Consider the following 14,070-nt stretch of genomic DNA (forward strand, 5'->3'; position numbering starts at 1 on the left):
TACATGCTAATTACAGGGTTGTGGGGTAGGTTTGTTGGGTTTTTGTTTTTTTGAGAGTTCCCAAATCTACCAATTGCTTAATAAGATGCAATCTGGTAGACAATGTGGCTTCACCTCAATTTGTGAAGAAAACCTGAGTTGTAGTAAGAGCCATGAAAAATGGCAAGGTTATGGGAGTTCCGGTAGTGGCTCAGTGGTTAACGAACCCAACTAGTATCCATAAGGACTCGGGTTCAATCCCTGGCCTCGTTCAGTGGGTTAAGGATGCAGCGTTGCCGTGAGCTTATCCACAGAGCATGTTACAAGGTGCAGAAGTTGTTTGTGGCAATATCTTCCTCACCAGACTGCAAGCGACATGAGGACAAGAACATGCATGCCTGGTTCGCTGCTGGATTCCTGCCACAGTGTACACTTGATAAACATTGCTTAACTGGTACAGACACACTGTAATTCCGTCTGGTCATGCATTTTAGAAATATAAGAACTTGTAAATCAACTATATTTTAATAAAAAAAATTTTAAGATTAAAAAAAGTAAGAAATGCCGGAGTTTCCCGATGTGGCTCAGCGGTTAATGAACCCGACTAGTATCCACGAGGATGCGGGTTGGATCCCTGGCCTTGCTCAGTGGGTTTAGGACCCAGTGAGGATGCAAGATGTGGTCGAGGTCACAGATGCGGTTTGGATCTGGTGTGGCTGTGTGGTGTAGGCCGGCAGCTGCAGATCCAATTTGACTTCCAGCCTTGGAGCTTCCATGTGCTGCAGGCTCGCCCTCAAAAGAAAAATGCAAAACAAACAAAAAGCACTAGAGCAGAAAGTGCTTTGTGAGCAGAGAATTGAAGTATATTAAAAAAAAAAAAAAAAAACTCAAGAAAATAACATAAGTAATAATACAAATGAATCTGTGTGCAAAACAGAAACAGACTCAGAGGCACAGAAAAACAAGCATGGTAATCAAAGGGGAATGGGGTTACCATGGTTAGAAGTATGGGATTAACAGATACAAACGACTATATATAAAATAGATAAGCAACGAGGATTTACTGTATAACTATATTCATTATCTTGTAATAACCTATAATGGAAAATAATCTGAAAAAAAAACTGAATCACATTGCTGTACACCTGAAACTAACACAATATTATAAATCAACTATACTTCAATTTTTAAAAATCACCATTACAATAAAAGAGTAATATTGGTGCCGTCAAGATCCATGGTAAAGGCTAAAATTAGTGGGCTGAAGTTCAAGCAGAAACAAGATATCTGCATAGTCCCAGAGTGTTATAGGCAGACAGGGTAGGGGTGGCTCTGTACATATAAGAGAAGCCGTTTTTGACCTAAACCACTTTGTCATCTAAGCCTGGCCACAATGCTTGCCATTGAACAGGTCTCAGTAATTAATCTTTATGGAAGCAAGGGGATACAGTCAAGAAACAGTACTTCAGGGATAAAACAGTCCTGGCTCCTCTCAAGGGACGTACAGAACAACCTGATACATAGCTTTGAGCTCTGGAGGAACGAAGCCCCCAACCAGGCAGAGAATGGTAGCTACATGCTGAGTCTCCAGACTGGTCAGAACCTAAGGAATGATGATGTTGACCTTTTCTGACCCTCCTGACTTCAATCAGCCAGAGCTTAGGCTCTGGCAACATTTGCCCCAATTCTATGCTGAATTTTCTGCTCAGGCCCCTTCATGACAACCTATGCATGTACCCTTAGCTTAAAACTTTTCCACTTTTGCTGTTCAGAGTGACACTGCTTTGGCAAAGGTCCCCTGTGTTTTCCTTACTTGCTGCCAAGTGATAAATCCTTCCTCCTCCCACAAAATAAATTTTAAAAGCATGTGAAAGTAGAGAAACTTAAAGGAAACATTAAGTTATAGCTGACTGATCCTTACTCTAAGGAACTCTATGTTTTAAGACCAGATCATCTTTTAGAATCAAATCAGGACCTCAGATTAATGCCAACCAATTCTTACACGCCAGCCACTTTTACCTTTTCTTTCTTCTTTTTTTTTTTTTTTTTTTTTTTTTTTTGTCTTTTTGCCATTTTCTTGGGCCGCTCCAGCAGCATATGGAGATTTCCAGGCTAGGGGTTGAATCGGAGCTGTAGCCACCAGCCTACACCACAGCCACAGCAACGCCGGATCCTTAACCCACTGAGCAAGGCCAGGGATTGAACCCGCAACCTCATGGTTCCTAGTCGGATTCGTTAACCACTGAGCCACGATGGGAACTCCTACCTTTTCTTTTTTTTAATATTTATTTTTTATTTAGCTTTTTAGGGCCACACCCTTGGCATATGGAGGTTCTCAGGCAAGAGGTCTAATCGAAGCTATAGCTGCCGGCCTACACCACAGCCAGAGCAACGCAGGATCCAAGCCACATCTGCAACCTACACCAGAGCTCACAGCAATGCCAGATCCTTAACCCACTGAGCAAGGCCAGGGATTGAACCCACAACCTCATGATTACTAGTCAGATTTGTTTTGCTGCGCCACAATGCGAACTCCTCCTTTTTCTACATTTTGTAGGTTAATAGAAGTTCTGCACCCAAATTCCATTATGCACAGGGGAGGTGGGGCAAAGGTTTTTTCCCCACACCACAAAGCAAATCTCAGACACCATCAAGGTGTCCTACAATTCAACTCAGTTCTGACACTATCACCTGGAAATAGCATCCAATTCCACAGGTTAAGGGCTCAGTCCTGTCCCCTCTTTCCCCTTCAGACAACAGTTCCAAGTCCAGGTTGTCACCTCTGCTTCCGACAGACCAGCTATGGGTAGCAAGGTGCAACAACCTCCTCCTTGCATTTGATTAATTTGCTAGAACAGCTTACAGAACTCAGAGAAACACTTTACTTGCTAGATTACTGGTTTATGATAAAAGGATATAACTGAGGAACAGCCAAAAGGAAGAGATGCATAGGGTAGGGCATGGGGAAGCAGCGTGCTTCATGTGTTCACCAACCCAGAAGCTTCTAGGATTTTACGGAGGCCTCACTGTATAGGCAAACTTGATTAAATAACTGGCCAATGGCAACTGATAAAACCTCTAGCCCCAGAGGTGGGGTGGGCAGGACTGAAAGTTCCAATCTTCTACTCACAAGGTTGAGTCCCCTGGCAACTAAACTGCCAGCTTTAGGTTAGGTTACCAAGGTGCTTCCCAAAAGTCACCTCATTAGCATAACAAAAGACATCCTTCTAGCTCTCAACACTAGGAAATTCCAATAGATTAGGAACTCCATGCCAGAAAGGGGACAAAGACCAAACATACATTTCTTATCATAAATCACACTATCACAGTTACCAATTGCCATTCTACCATTAAAATATTACTGTATTGGAGTTCCCCTCGTGGCTCAGTGGTTAACAAATCCGACTGGGAACCATGAGGTCGCAGTTCGGTCCCTGCGCTTGCTCAGTGGGTTAATGATCCGGCCTTGCCCTGAGCTGTGGTGTAGGTTGCAAATGCGGCTCGGATCCCGTGTTGCTGTAGCTCTGGCATAGGCCGGCAGCTACAGCTCCGACTTGACCCCTAGCCTGGGAACCTCCATATGCCGCGGGAGCGGCCCAAGAAATAGCAAAAAGCCAAAAAAAAAAAAAATATATATATATATATATATATATATATTACTGTATTATAATTTGTAAGGCTAAAGGCTACTTTTTGTTTTTAATTTGTAGAATCCCAGATGTGCTCCACATTTACACAGTTTGGGGGAAATATCTGCAAACAGCTAACTTCCTATTTTACAAATCTTTATTTAAGCTCCATTCCAATGATGATGTCTTCTAATCTGGTCCCTGGTTATGGAGCCTGAGTTTTACCACTGGAGGCCATAGCCCTGTAGCCACATATTACTATAAGGAAAAAGAGCAAGAAAGGCAGAAACAACATTTTATTAAACTTATTTACTTTTTGGGCTGCGCAAGTAGCATGTAGAAGTTTCCGGGCCAGGGATCAAACCCTAGCCACAGAAGCCACTAGAGCTGCTGCACTGACAACACCGGATCCTTAACTTGCTGAACCACAAGGGAATTCCAGGGCATTAATTTTAAACTTGATTTTGATATAAACCTTTATGAGAACTTAGTGAAAGTGTTCATGAACTTCTTCCTAGAAAAATACACATACACACAAATGTTGGTACATTTTTTTGACTGTTCCTGAATTCCTCAACACTTGATTGTGGGGCCCAAGATAAGCACTCTTGCCTTAAGGACATAACCACATACAATTTCAGATAATGTAGTCTAGTGTTGGCTTGACATTAATTTGGAATCATGCCATCAGACTGATGAGATGCCAGAGGCAAGGCCATTAATCAAAGAATGACTGAAGATCTAAAGCAAGGGTTAGAACTTCTTGTTCTTTTTTTTCCTTTTTAGGGCCGCACCTGCAACACATGGAAGTTCCCAGGCTAGGGGTCAAATCGGAGCTGCGTCTGCCACCTACACCACAGCTCACGGCAATGCTGGATCCTTATCCCACTGGGTGAGGCCAGGCGTCGAACCCGAATCCTCATGGATACTAGTTGGGTTTGTTGCAGCTGAGCCACAGTGGGAACTCCCAAAGGTACTTTACCAGAAACTGCAAGTGATAAAACTGCCATTTGGCTACAGACGGCCACATTAAAGCCATCAGTCCTGGGTGTCTATATAATGCAACAGGTGACATGTTAGTAGCAGTAGTACTAACAGCTAATGTTTATTGAGTATTTATTATGTGCTTTATGTGAATTCATTTATCCTTTACAACAAAGCTAAGAGGTAAGTGTATTTTCCTTATTCAAAAAATGAGAAAATAGGAGTTCCGGTTGTGGCTCAGTGGAAACCGATCTGACTAGTATCCACAAAGACATAGGTTTAATCCCTGGCCTCGCTCAGTGGGTTAAGTGTCTGGCATTGCAGTGAGCTATGATGTAGGTCACAGATGAGGCTCGGATCCCACGTTGCTGTGGCTGTGGCATAGGCCAGCGGCTACAGCTCCAATTCAACCCCTAGCCTGGGAACCCCCACATGGCGCAGGTACGGCCTCAAAAAAAGAGAAAACAGGGAATTAAATGATTCAGATTCGGCATTGTCACTGCTGTGGCAAGGGTCTGACCGGAATTTCTACATGCTCCAGGTGCAGCCAAAAAAAACCAAACAAATCATAAAAGAGAGAAAACGAGAAAACAGACGCTTTCAAGCTATACAGATTGAAGACAAGGCTTCATTACATGCATGATAGACTGTTATTAACATGTCAGCATGTTTCCCTCCCTGAACACAATTTGATGTAATAGAAAGTTTATCAAAATCTATGTGATAATAAACCACAATAAAACAGGGTCCACTAATGCTTGCTCTAAGAATAGAATGTTGACAAATTAATTACCTGAGAGGGGCTTTTATCAAAAAAAAAAAAACACAGCTTGAACCCAAAAAAGTCTGTACTTCTACCAACTATGAAGAGTTACTGATCGTCTATACTTTAAAGAGATAACATCAACACTGACATTCTTAGACTCTGACACTCCCTTTTAAAATGCAGATTTTTGGACTCACTTCAAAAAGCTTGAGGAGCCTTAATAAAAGACATGAGTTGGAGCAACTGCTGGGAATACGTGCGGAAATTACCATCCTTTCATCTACCAGGCCTGCTCCCTGCCAGGGATCTGAAATGACTTCACCACACACTTTTAGCAAACTGAATCCCCTCAACCTCGTGGGAACCCAGCCCCCAGGCAGTGAAGTTAAGGTGTGGTGAACTCATTCACATTCAAAAACTTTTTATTTTAAACCTGCACAAGCACAGTCCTGGCTGGAACCTGCCTTGGATTTTTCACTCTTCTAATTAAAGCTGCAATTTGTACTCCACCCTCCTACTTCTTGGAGCACTTCAGAGAAACTGGAATGTCACTGAGGCTGGAGGAAGACAGGAACATTCTGGACATTATTCTAAAATTTTTAATTTCTCACACAATTGAAAATCCATACCTGACTAGGCTGTCAGTTGCAAAACTGTTGCTATTCTTAAATGCTAATTATTGGCAATGTTATCATGGTATTAGAACCTAGCTCAGAGCCACATGCACAACAAAGCACAATGAAAAAAATATCATCAGAAATAATATTCCTTCTAACCAGTCAAATGTGCTTACAGTGAGGTCTTTGCACTCTCTGGGTGCTAGGAGAGCCCGACTTTATTTTTTTCTGTAAAGCTTCATCAGAACCTTCCACAGCATCTTCAAGGCCTTGCTCAGAATCATTTGATTTTGATTTTCCTGCTTCATTTATATTGGACTTGTCAAGGTTTTCAGACATTCTCAATTAAGTTCATTCACCTTCCTAGGAAAGAAAAAACAAAATGAACCAAAATGTTCTTGCTCTGACACTAGCAGTGTGACTCTGGGCAAATGATTTAATCTCTTAGGATTTCAGATACCTCATGTGTTTTTTTGTTTGTTTTTTTGTCTTTTGTCTTCATAGGGCCGCACCAGTGGCACATGGAGGTTCCCGGGTTAGGGGTCTAATTGGAGCTACAGCTGCCGGCCTACGCCACAGCCTCAGCCAAACCAGATCTGAGCCGCATCTGCGACCTACACCACAGCTCATGGCAACGCCAGATTCTTAACCCACTGAGCAAGGCCAAGGATTGAACCTGAAACCCCATGGTTCCTAGTCGGATTCATTAACCACTGAGCCACAACAGGAACTCCATCAGATTCCTCGTCTGCAAAAGAAATGGACTTGCTAAGATCTTATCCAGCTACAATATTCTACTTCCATGATTAAACAGATCACCTGTAAAATGACACTTGTAAGCATCAAGTTTATGGACCTCTACCTCAGAGAGTAACAAGTTTTAATATTTTGGTCCCACTCACAAGAACACAGGGCCTTAACCTGTTAGAACACTAAAAACTGTCTGCTTCTATTTCAGTCAAAGGGTAATTCTCAAATTCTTTACTTTCATTCCTGAGAACTGATAGGAAAACTCTGGAAGTAAACTTTTTGTTGGGCTTTGAAGTGAATATACACTGGGCTGAGGAGTTGGTTCCCTGATCTTATCATGTGGATAAGACATCTGGGAATGACAAATAGAAGGCAGAATCTTCTGAAGCATTTAAGAAAAATGTGTAGGGCAAATATTTTGCTAGTTAGCAGGAAAAGATGGTGAGTAAAGTAGGAAGCTGAAAACAACCATATGGCTGGGTGGGGTTTTAATTTTCTGAGTTGCTCATTAGAAAGGGAATAAAACTTAATACATTGGTGTGGGCTACTTAATAAAGGCCTGGGATAGTAACCTCCTAGTTACCATAAATGTTTTTGTCGAGTTTTTCCCTAGATTTTTGCTGGAGTTCTCTGTTCTTAAGGTGTTCCCAAGTAAGGGAAAAGAAAGACACAATGTTACTGCATTTATATTACTAAAAATAATTAGCATTCGAACTATTAGCACGTGAAGATCACAGAACATTTTCATAAGCACTAATTAGACCTTATTGCATACCTGGAAGGCAATCCAGGGATCAGAAGAAATGTTGACTGTTTTCAGGAGGTTTGGCAGACTCTCTTCTGCACTTTAGACCAAAGAATCACTTGATATAATTATCTGAACATTAGATACTCCATTAAATAGAATGAAGTTACTGGAATTGACGTTTTCAGGCCTGTATTATTAATACGAAGGTTGCTTTAATGTAGTTCCCCTTTACCTTCCAGCAGCCCACTCCAGACACCCATCTCCACTCTGACCTAAATCCTGTCTGGCTCTAGAAATGCCTCAAGACCCAAAAGATAGCACTACCAGCATATTCTAGGAGAAAGGACAAACAAAAACGCTTCTAATTTTATCCTCTTCACATGCTGGGAATAAGCTCAGAAAGGATAAAGTAACTCATTCTGCGCAGTAAGGAGGAAAAGTAGGATTTCCAGGTCTTTAACACTGTTTCGTAAACTAACCCTTTTAATATTCGGCTCAAGGCCTACCTCCTCCGACGTCGCCTCCCCAAGCTTACCAGTGCTTGCACCTTTCTCTAAACTGCTGTAGGGATGGTTACTCGACTTGACCTTCATCATTGCCTTAAATCCAATTCAAAACATGTTTATTTAAAGAGGAAGAGAACGATGAAAAAGCATGGTCTAAAGGGAGAGGCAGACATTCTTACAAGGAAATACAGTGAAACTTAAGCCTTAATGGCATTATGAATCACTTAGGGAATATAGCAGAGGAGGTAAATAATTCTGCCTGGAGGAAGTTGGGATAACCTTCCCAGAAAAGGTGTTACTTGAGCTTGCGTTTTTGCAAAGAGTAGGATTTCACCCAATTAAAAAGCGTCTAGAGGAAGAGAGGAGGTGAAAAGGGGGGAATTTCACTCAAAAGGCACAATCGAAGGCATACAAAAATGAGAACAAGCTGCAGGTGATGAAAACCTAGAGATGCATTGGGGTCAGACCGTAAAATTGCTAGTTCTTATTTTTAAAAAAAAGGTCTTCACCTAGAGTTTTAACTTCTTAAGGGCAAGACCAACCATACTGCTCCATACATATAAGTACCTCCCCCAAACAGATAACCACCAAATAGTTGTTGATAGCTGTGTCATCTCTCTAGAGTCAGTTTATACAGGAGGGATGGGCGTTGGTCTAAAACAAACCTGGGTTCCAATTCTGGCTCTTTACCTGCTGGGTAACTAAAGTTTCCTCATCTGTCAAGTACAGCTACCCACCTCTTGGGTTTGGGGCAAGTGTAAAGGACAGAGCGTGCATAACGACAGCTGGTACACAACAGGCTTCCTTCCCCACAGATGGTAACTCTAATTAGAGGACTATAGGATACAGCGAGGACCCATTTAATTGCGTACAGTGTGCTCATTCATTCAACATTCCCCAATTCCTGCTATGCCCCAAAAGGGAACCGGGGGGTGGGAGGATCCTCGAACTTGCCGTGAAGACCGTCTATCTGAGCCGCACGCCGAGCCCAAACTGGACACAAGAGACTCCCCAGCAGAAAGGGTCTTTCAGCGAAATAAAGGAGCTCTGTCCAGAGACTGCGCGAACCCCTTGCTCTAGCACCCAGTGCCACTCTCTCCCAGCGAGCAGATTCCGTGGTAAACAACTGTTTGGGCCGGCGAGGGAGTGGCCGAGCCGGGAGCAAGCGAAGGAAGCGGGACGCGCCTGGAGGACGGCCTCGAGGGGTGGGACAAAGGCCGCGCTGAGACTCAGCCCGCCCGCAGTCTGCGCCGCTTCCACGCCTCCACGCGACATCACCGGGTCCCGACCGACGGGAAAAAGCGAAGAAATGCCTATAATTTCGACCTCGTTCCTCCCGTGCGGGCTCCGCAGGGCTGCCAGCCTCCGCGCCTGCTTCCCTCACCTGCCACGGAGTCAGCGTCCTCCCTCCTGCCGCTGGGCCGAGAATCTGACGGGGGGCCGGCGCAGCGGCGGAGGCGGGGAGGATGCGCGGCGGGCAGGGCGGTTCAGCCTCTGCCCCTCCGAGGCCGCATCCCTCGCTGCCCTGCCAGCGGTCCTCCCCGCCCGGGTCGTGTGAGTAGCGGCCAGCGTGGCCGCTCCTCAGCGTCGGGTAGCGAGCTAGAGAGAGCTTTTAGCCGAGAGGCGCCCGCCCCACGTAGGGCGACGCCATGTTTCGGTACGGAAAGGCCGGAGGCGCGGCAGGGTGCCCGCTGAGGGGGCTCAGTGGGCGGTGACTCGGAACCGGGAGGCCCCCTTCCTCATAGGGAGGCGCCATATTGCCGTACGGAAAGGCGGCCGGAGCCGGCGGCCTGAGGGGTAGGTGGTGCCCAGCCAGTCAAAAAAGAAAGGAAAAAGGCCGCTTAGCTGCAACGCCTTCCTTCCCCGCCCTGGTTTTTAAATTTAAATATTACATCATATTTTGTAGCTGCGCACAGTTTGTCCGGTCCCCTCATTTTGGCTGTTAAGGTCACGCCCACCAGGTCTCACTTTAACGGTTAGACTTGGTTTGGATCATCTAAGTGACTCGAGTTGAAAGTGAGACTTTAACCGCGAAAAGATGGAAGGCCAGGGGCAAACACAGCTCATGAGAGTTCAGCTTGGTTTAGATAGTTCTGAAACACAGTGAGCAGTCAGCATTTTATGTGCCGTCTGCGTTCCAGAAAGGAAAAATACCCTGTCAAGATGAGCTCGTTCTGGAGGCTTCTTTCCCTTCGTCCCAGGTACCCGGGGCTGTGACTGTTGCAGCACTGGACAACTAGTTGCTGATCCAAGAGAACCATGCTTTCCTCAGCCTATAGCAGTAAGATAGCAAGCTAAATTAATAGAAATATTTTTAGGGCCTGATCTTAAAAAAGTAAAAGCTAGTGACTCTTAACTGTTCATTTGTAAAATGCTTTAAGACAGCATCAAATATGTTTGTCTTAAAATGAAGGTGATAATTGTCTCCTACCTGTAAACTATAAAACTTGTTAAATTTAAGTAACTAGAACAAAATAAGATGGAGTGAAATTAGTGCTGACAAACACTATTTCTATATAAATCACATGTGGGAAGTTGGCCTAAAGTATTGAAGGCTGAGAGCAATGCAACACCCTCAAACCTTTCAGTAGCAAGCACATCACACAGTTTTCCCTTAAGCACACACTCCGTTCTCTGATAAGGATTCACCTTTTGGGCGTGGGGTGGGGTGCTTAAGAAATTCAATTAACTGGAAATAAGATTTAGAAGAAAACATTCAATTCTCATTTCTGAATCCAGACCAGTATATCTTAGTCTCTAGATTAGTGATTCCAAACCCTGACTCCACCTTAAAATCTCCTGGGAAGCTGTGGTTCTTTACCATATGTAACTCTGGGCAGGGGGCCAGAGCTGGTGGGTGGTGATGGGCCAGGCAAGAATTTTGAAGCTTTCCAGGTGATTCTAAGAAGCATCCAGGGAGTTCCCGTCATGCTCACTAGCATCCATGAGGACTCAGGTTCGATCCTTAGCCTCACTCAGTGGGTTAAGGATCCAGAGTTGCCATGAGCTGCGGTGTAGATCACAGAGGTGGTTCAGATCTGGCATTGCTGTGGCTGTGGTGTAGGCAGCAGCTACAGCTTTGATTCGACCCCTAGCCTGGGAATTTCTATATGCCTTGCGCACAGTCCTAAAAAAACAAAAAAAGAAGTTTCCAGGCTAGAACAGTTTTCCTAGTGAGATCTACCTCTTACTGCCACACCCCTGGTGTCCCCTTGAAGGATTAATGTAAACAATTTTCACATGTGGAGGGGAAGCTGCAACACCGCCAAAACCACTGATTTGACTTGGAATGACTTCCTTATAATCTTTGGATATATTCTGAATAGTATAAATATTAACATTGACACATGTTCCAGTTTGCTTTTTGGCTGCAATAACTGGAAACTCAAATCACCTCAAGGTAAAGGGAGTTCGCTGCGAGGCTACCCGGGGTTTGGAAGAAGAAAGCTGGCCACTGCTCTAGAGATTGGTACTACTCTGTCATCTCCCCAGGACACACAGATCTCTCATCACATCTCTGTTTCTTCCTGCAGTCTGCCTCATTCCTCTCTCTACAATACAGACCAGCTTCTTCATTTTCTTAGTCATTATTCCTTCATAATTTAATTTTTCTATTTACAATTCGATTGGCCAAGCTGATTTTTGTGCCACAGTCTCATTTGCCAGCAGATAGCCTTTGGATCAGTACCTAGCCCTGGGCAACTCACCTAGAGATGTGGGGAGCTCACCATCACCTAGGCATCAGGTGTATAAGTGGGGGAGTATCCCCAGGAAGGTATCATGGATGAATGAATAAGGGCAAGTAGAAAATGATGATTGACAGTTCTAGTGATACAAGACAGTTGTTCAATAGAGAATGGACTTGAGATTGCCAAGGAGGAGGGATTTGGGGGAGGGATGGAGTGGGAGGCTGGGGTTGGCAGATGTAAGTTATTACATATAGAATGGACAAACAACAAGGTCCTACTCTATAGCAAAGGGAACTATTTTCAACATGCTATGATAAACCATAATGGAAAAGAATATTAAAAAGAATGTGTATAAATATATATATAACTGAATCACTGTTGTACAGCAGAAGTTAACACTGTAAATTAACTATACTTCAATTTTTAAAAACTATTTTTTTTTCCCAAAAAGAGAGTTGTCGGAGTTCCCATTGTGGCACAGTGGTTAACGAATCCGACTAGGAACCATAAGGTTGCGGGTTCGATCCCTGGCCTTGCTCAGTGGGATAAGGATCCGGCGTTGCTGTGAGCTGTGGTGTAGGTCGCAGATGTGGCTCGGATCCCACGTTGCCGTGGCTCTGGCGTAGGCTGGTGGCTACAGCTCCGATTAGATCCCTAGCCTGGGAACCTCCATATGCTGGGGGAGTGGGCCTGGAAAAGGCAAAAAGACAGAAAAAAAAAAAAAAAGAGGGTTGTCCAAGGCATTCAGGGTCACACTAGACCTGTAGTTTAAAATTTTGACAATGCTTGCCATAAACATGTCCAATTTTTCTAAAACCTTATGCTTATGAGATAAACTGGTTTTATTAGATATTCCATGAAATTAATGTTCTATTAGAATACTGCTTTTTCTAGGACCATGAATATAACTAGGTAGTTCTGCCTTCCCCAAAAGGAGAGTAGTTTTGTTGTCAAATAATCATGCTATTCCATTATGTGCAAAATAAAGGTTGAAAAATCAGGTAGTACACACATAGTTGCTCTGCCAACTATGGTCTCACCACTTTCAATAGTTTCTAAAAATTTCCTCACATTTAAATCATGAATTATCTTCTTCTCACCCATTGGAAAGAGAGCTGCCTTCCCTTTCTGACTTTGCAACAAAGCAAAACACTCACCACAAAATACCCACCTGATATAGTTATTCCCTGCTTTCTTAGGAGCACTGATATTATAGATATACTATAGATTATAAGTCCTCAAACTCCTCCTGTTTAAAGACTAGTCAGTATCACATATCTCAGAAAACAAGACATGCTAGAATATTGGTACATCATTTTAGTTTTCCCTACTTTTCATTAAAAGTCTGTTTAAAACTCAGCCTTGGGAGTTCCCATCGCTGCACAGTGGTTAACGAATCCGACTAGGAACCATGAGTTTGCGGGTTCGATCCCTGCCCTTGCTCTGTGGGTTAACGATCCGCCGTTACCGTGAGCTGTGGTGTAGGCTGCAGACGCAGCTCGGATCCCGTGTTGCTGTGGCTCTGGCGTAGGCCGGTGGCTACAGCTCCGATTCGACCCCTAGCCTGGGAACCTCCATATGCCACGGGAGCAGCCCAAGAAATGGCAAAAAGACAAAAAACAAAACAAAACAAAAAAAAACCAGAATAATTGTATGTGAAGAGATTATCACAAACAAAAAAAAAAACAAAAAACAAAACAAAAAAAACCCCCAGAATAATTGTATGTGAAGAGATTATCACAAACAAAAACAAAAACAAAAAACAAAAACCTCAGCCTCATTTTGTTGTTTCTGCTGTGGCACAATGGAATAGGCGGCATCTCTGCAGCCCTGGCTCCGGCACAGCGGGTTAACAGATCTGGCATTGTCCCAGCTGCGGCATAGATCACAACTGCGGTTGGATCTGATCCTTGGCCTGGGAACTCCATATGCCGTGGGGCAACCAAAAAAGGAAAAAAAAAATTTCAGCCTCAATCTTTTGGTTTTATTATTGTAAGGATACACAATTTAAAACTGTATTATAGGCGCAGTGGGTTAAGAACACAACTGCAGCAGCTCAAGTTCCTGCAGAGATGCAGGTTTGATCCCCAGCCCAACACAATGGATTAAGGGATCCAGTGTTGCTGCAGGTGCAGCACAGGTCACAGCTGCAGCTCAGTTTCAATCTCTGGCCTGGGGAACTTCCACATGCCCACAGGTGCAGCCATAAAAATTTTTTTTTAAAAATGTTAATAGTTGTATTATATTGTACTTCATATTATTGCACTTGATATATTGAATGTATACATGCACTTGATCCATTTACCAAGTGTATCCTGACAGTGCAGTAGTTCCAAAATAATGATTAACTTTGATAAAAAGTTGTTGAAGACGTTAGCTCTAATGACTAATTTACAAGAAAT

The 14,070-nt window shown here is 43.6% G+C and overlaps 2 protein-coding genes across 8 annotated transcripts in view; one reads left to right on the forward strand and one right to left on the reverse strand.

The window, feature by feature from the left end:
- The window catches only part of TCP11L1 (t-complex 11 like 1), a 47,395-nt gene extending 37,749 nt beyond the window's left edge, over positions 1 to 9,646 (reverse strand). For 2 of the 7 annotated variants that reach the window (XR_014837091.1, XM_021083207.2), the window contains exons 1-2: positions 9,364 to 9,646; positions 6,152 to 6,338 (exon numbers count right to left, since the gene is read on the reverse strand). Coding sequence is in view for 6 of the 7 variants with exons in the window: in XM_021083207.2 (XP_020938866.1) it covers positions 6,152 to 6,314 (163 nt within the window). In the remaining variant the exon portion in view is untranslated. Of the gene's footprint in view, positions 1 to 6,151; positions 6,339 to 7,500; positions 7,661 to 8,716 lie in introns of all 7 variants that reach the window. The other 5 variants (XM_085011512.1, XM_085011511.1, XM_085011514.1 and 2 more) reach the window with 5 other exon arrangements.
- Positions 6,802 to 13,437, forward strand: LOC146405315 (uncharacterized). The gene is made up of 4 exons (XM_085010103.1): positions 6,802 to 6,845; positions 7,974 to 8,036; positions 8,901 to 12,122; positions 13,281 to 13,437. Exons 1-3 carry the CDS (start codon positions 6,802 to 6,804, stop codon positions 9,535 to 9,537), a joined length of 744 nt encoding a protein of 247 aa, XP_084866229.1. The 3' UTR covers positions 9,538 to 12,122; positions 13,281 to 13,437.
- The last annotated feature ends 633 nt before the right edge of the window (positions 13,438 to 14,070 follow it).

This window comes from Sus scrofa, chromosome 2, assembly GCF_054392235.1.
Source record: "Sus scrofa isolate SSC_HxYL_T2T_F1_AM1 chromosome 2, Sscrofa_HxYL_maternal_Yorkshire_Landrace_v2.0, whole genome shotgun sequence".
Classification (NCBI taxonomy): Eukaryota; Metazoa; Chordata; class Mammalia; order Artiodactyla; family Suidae; genus Sus; species Sus scrofa.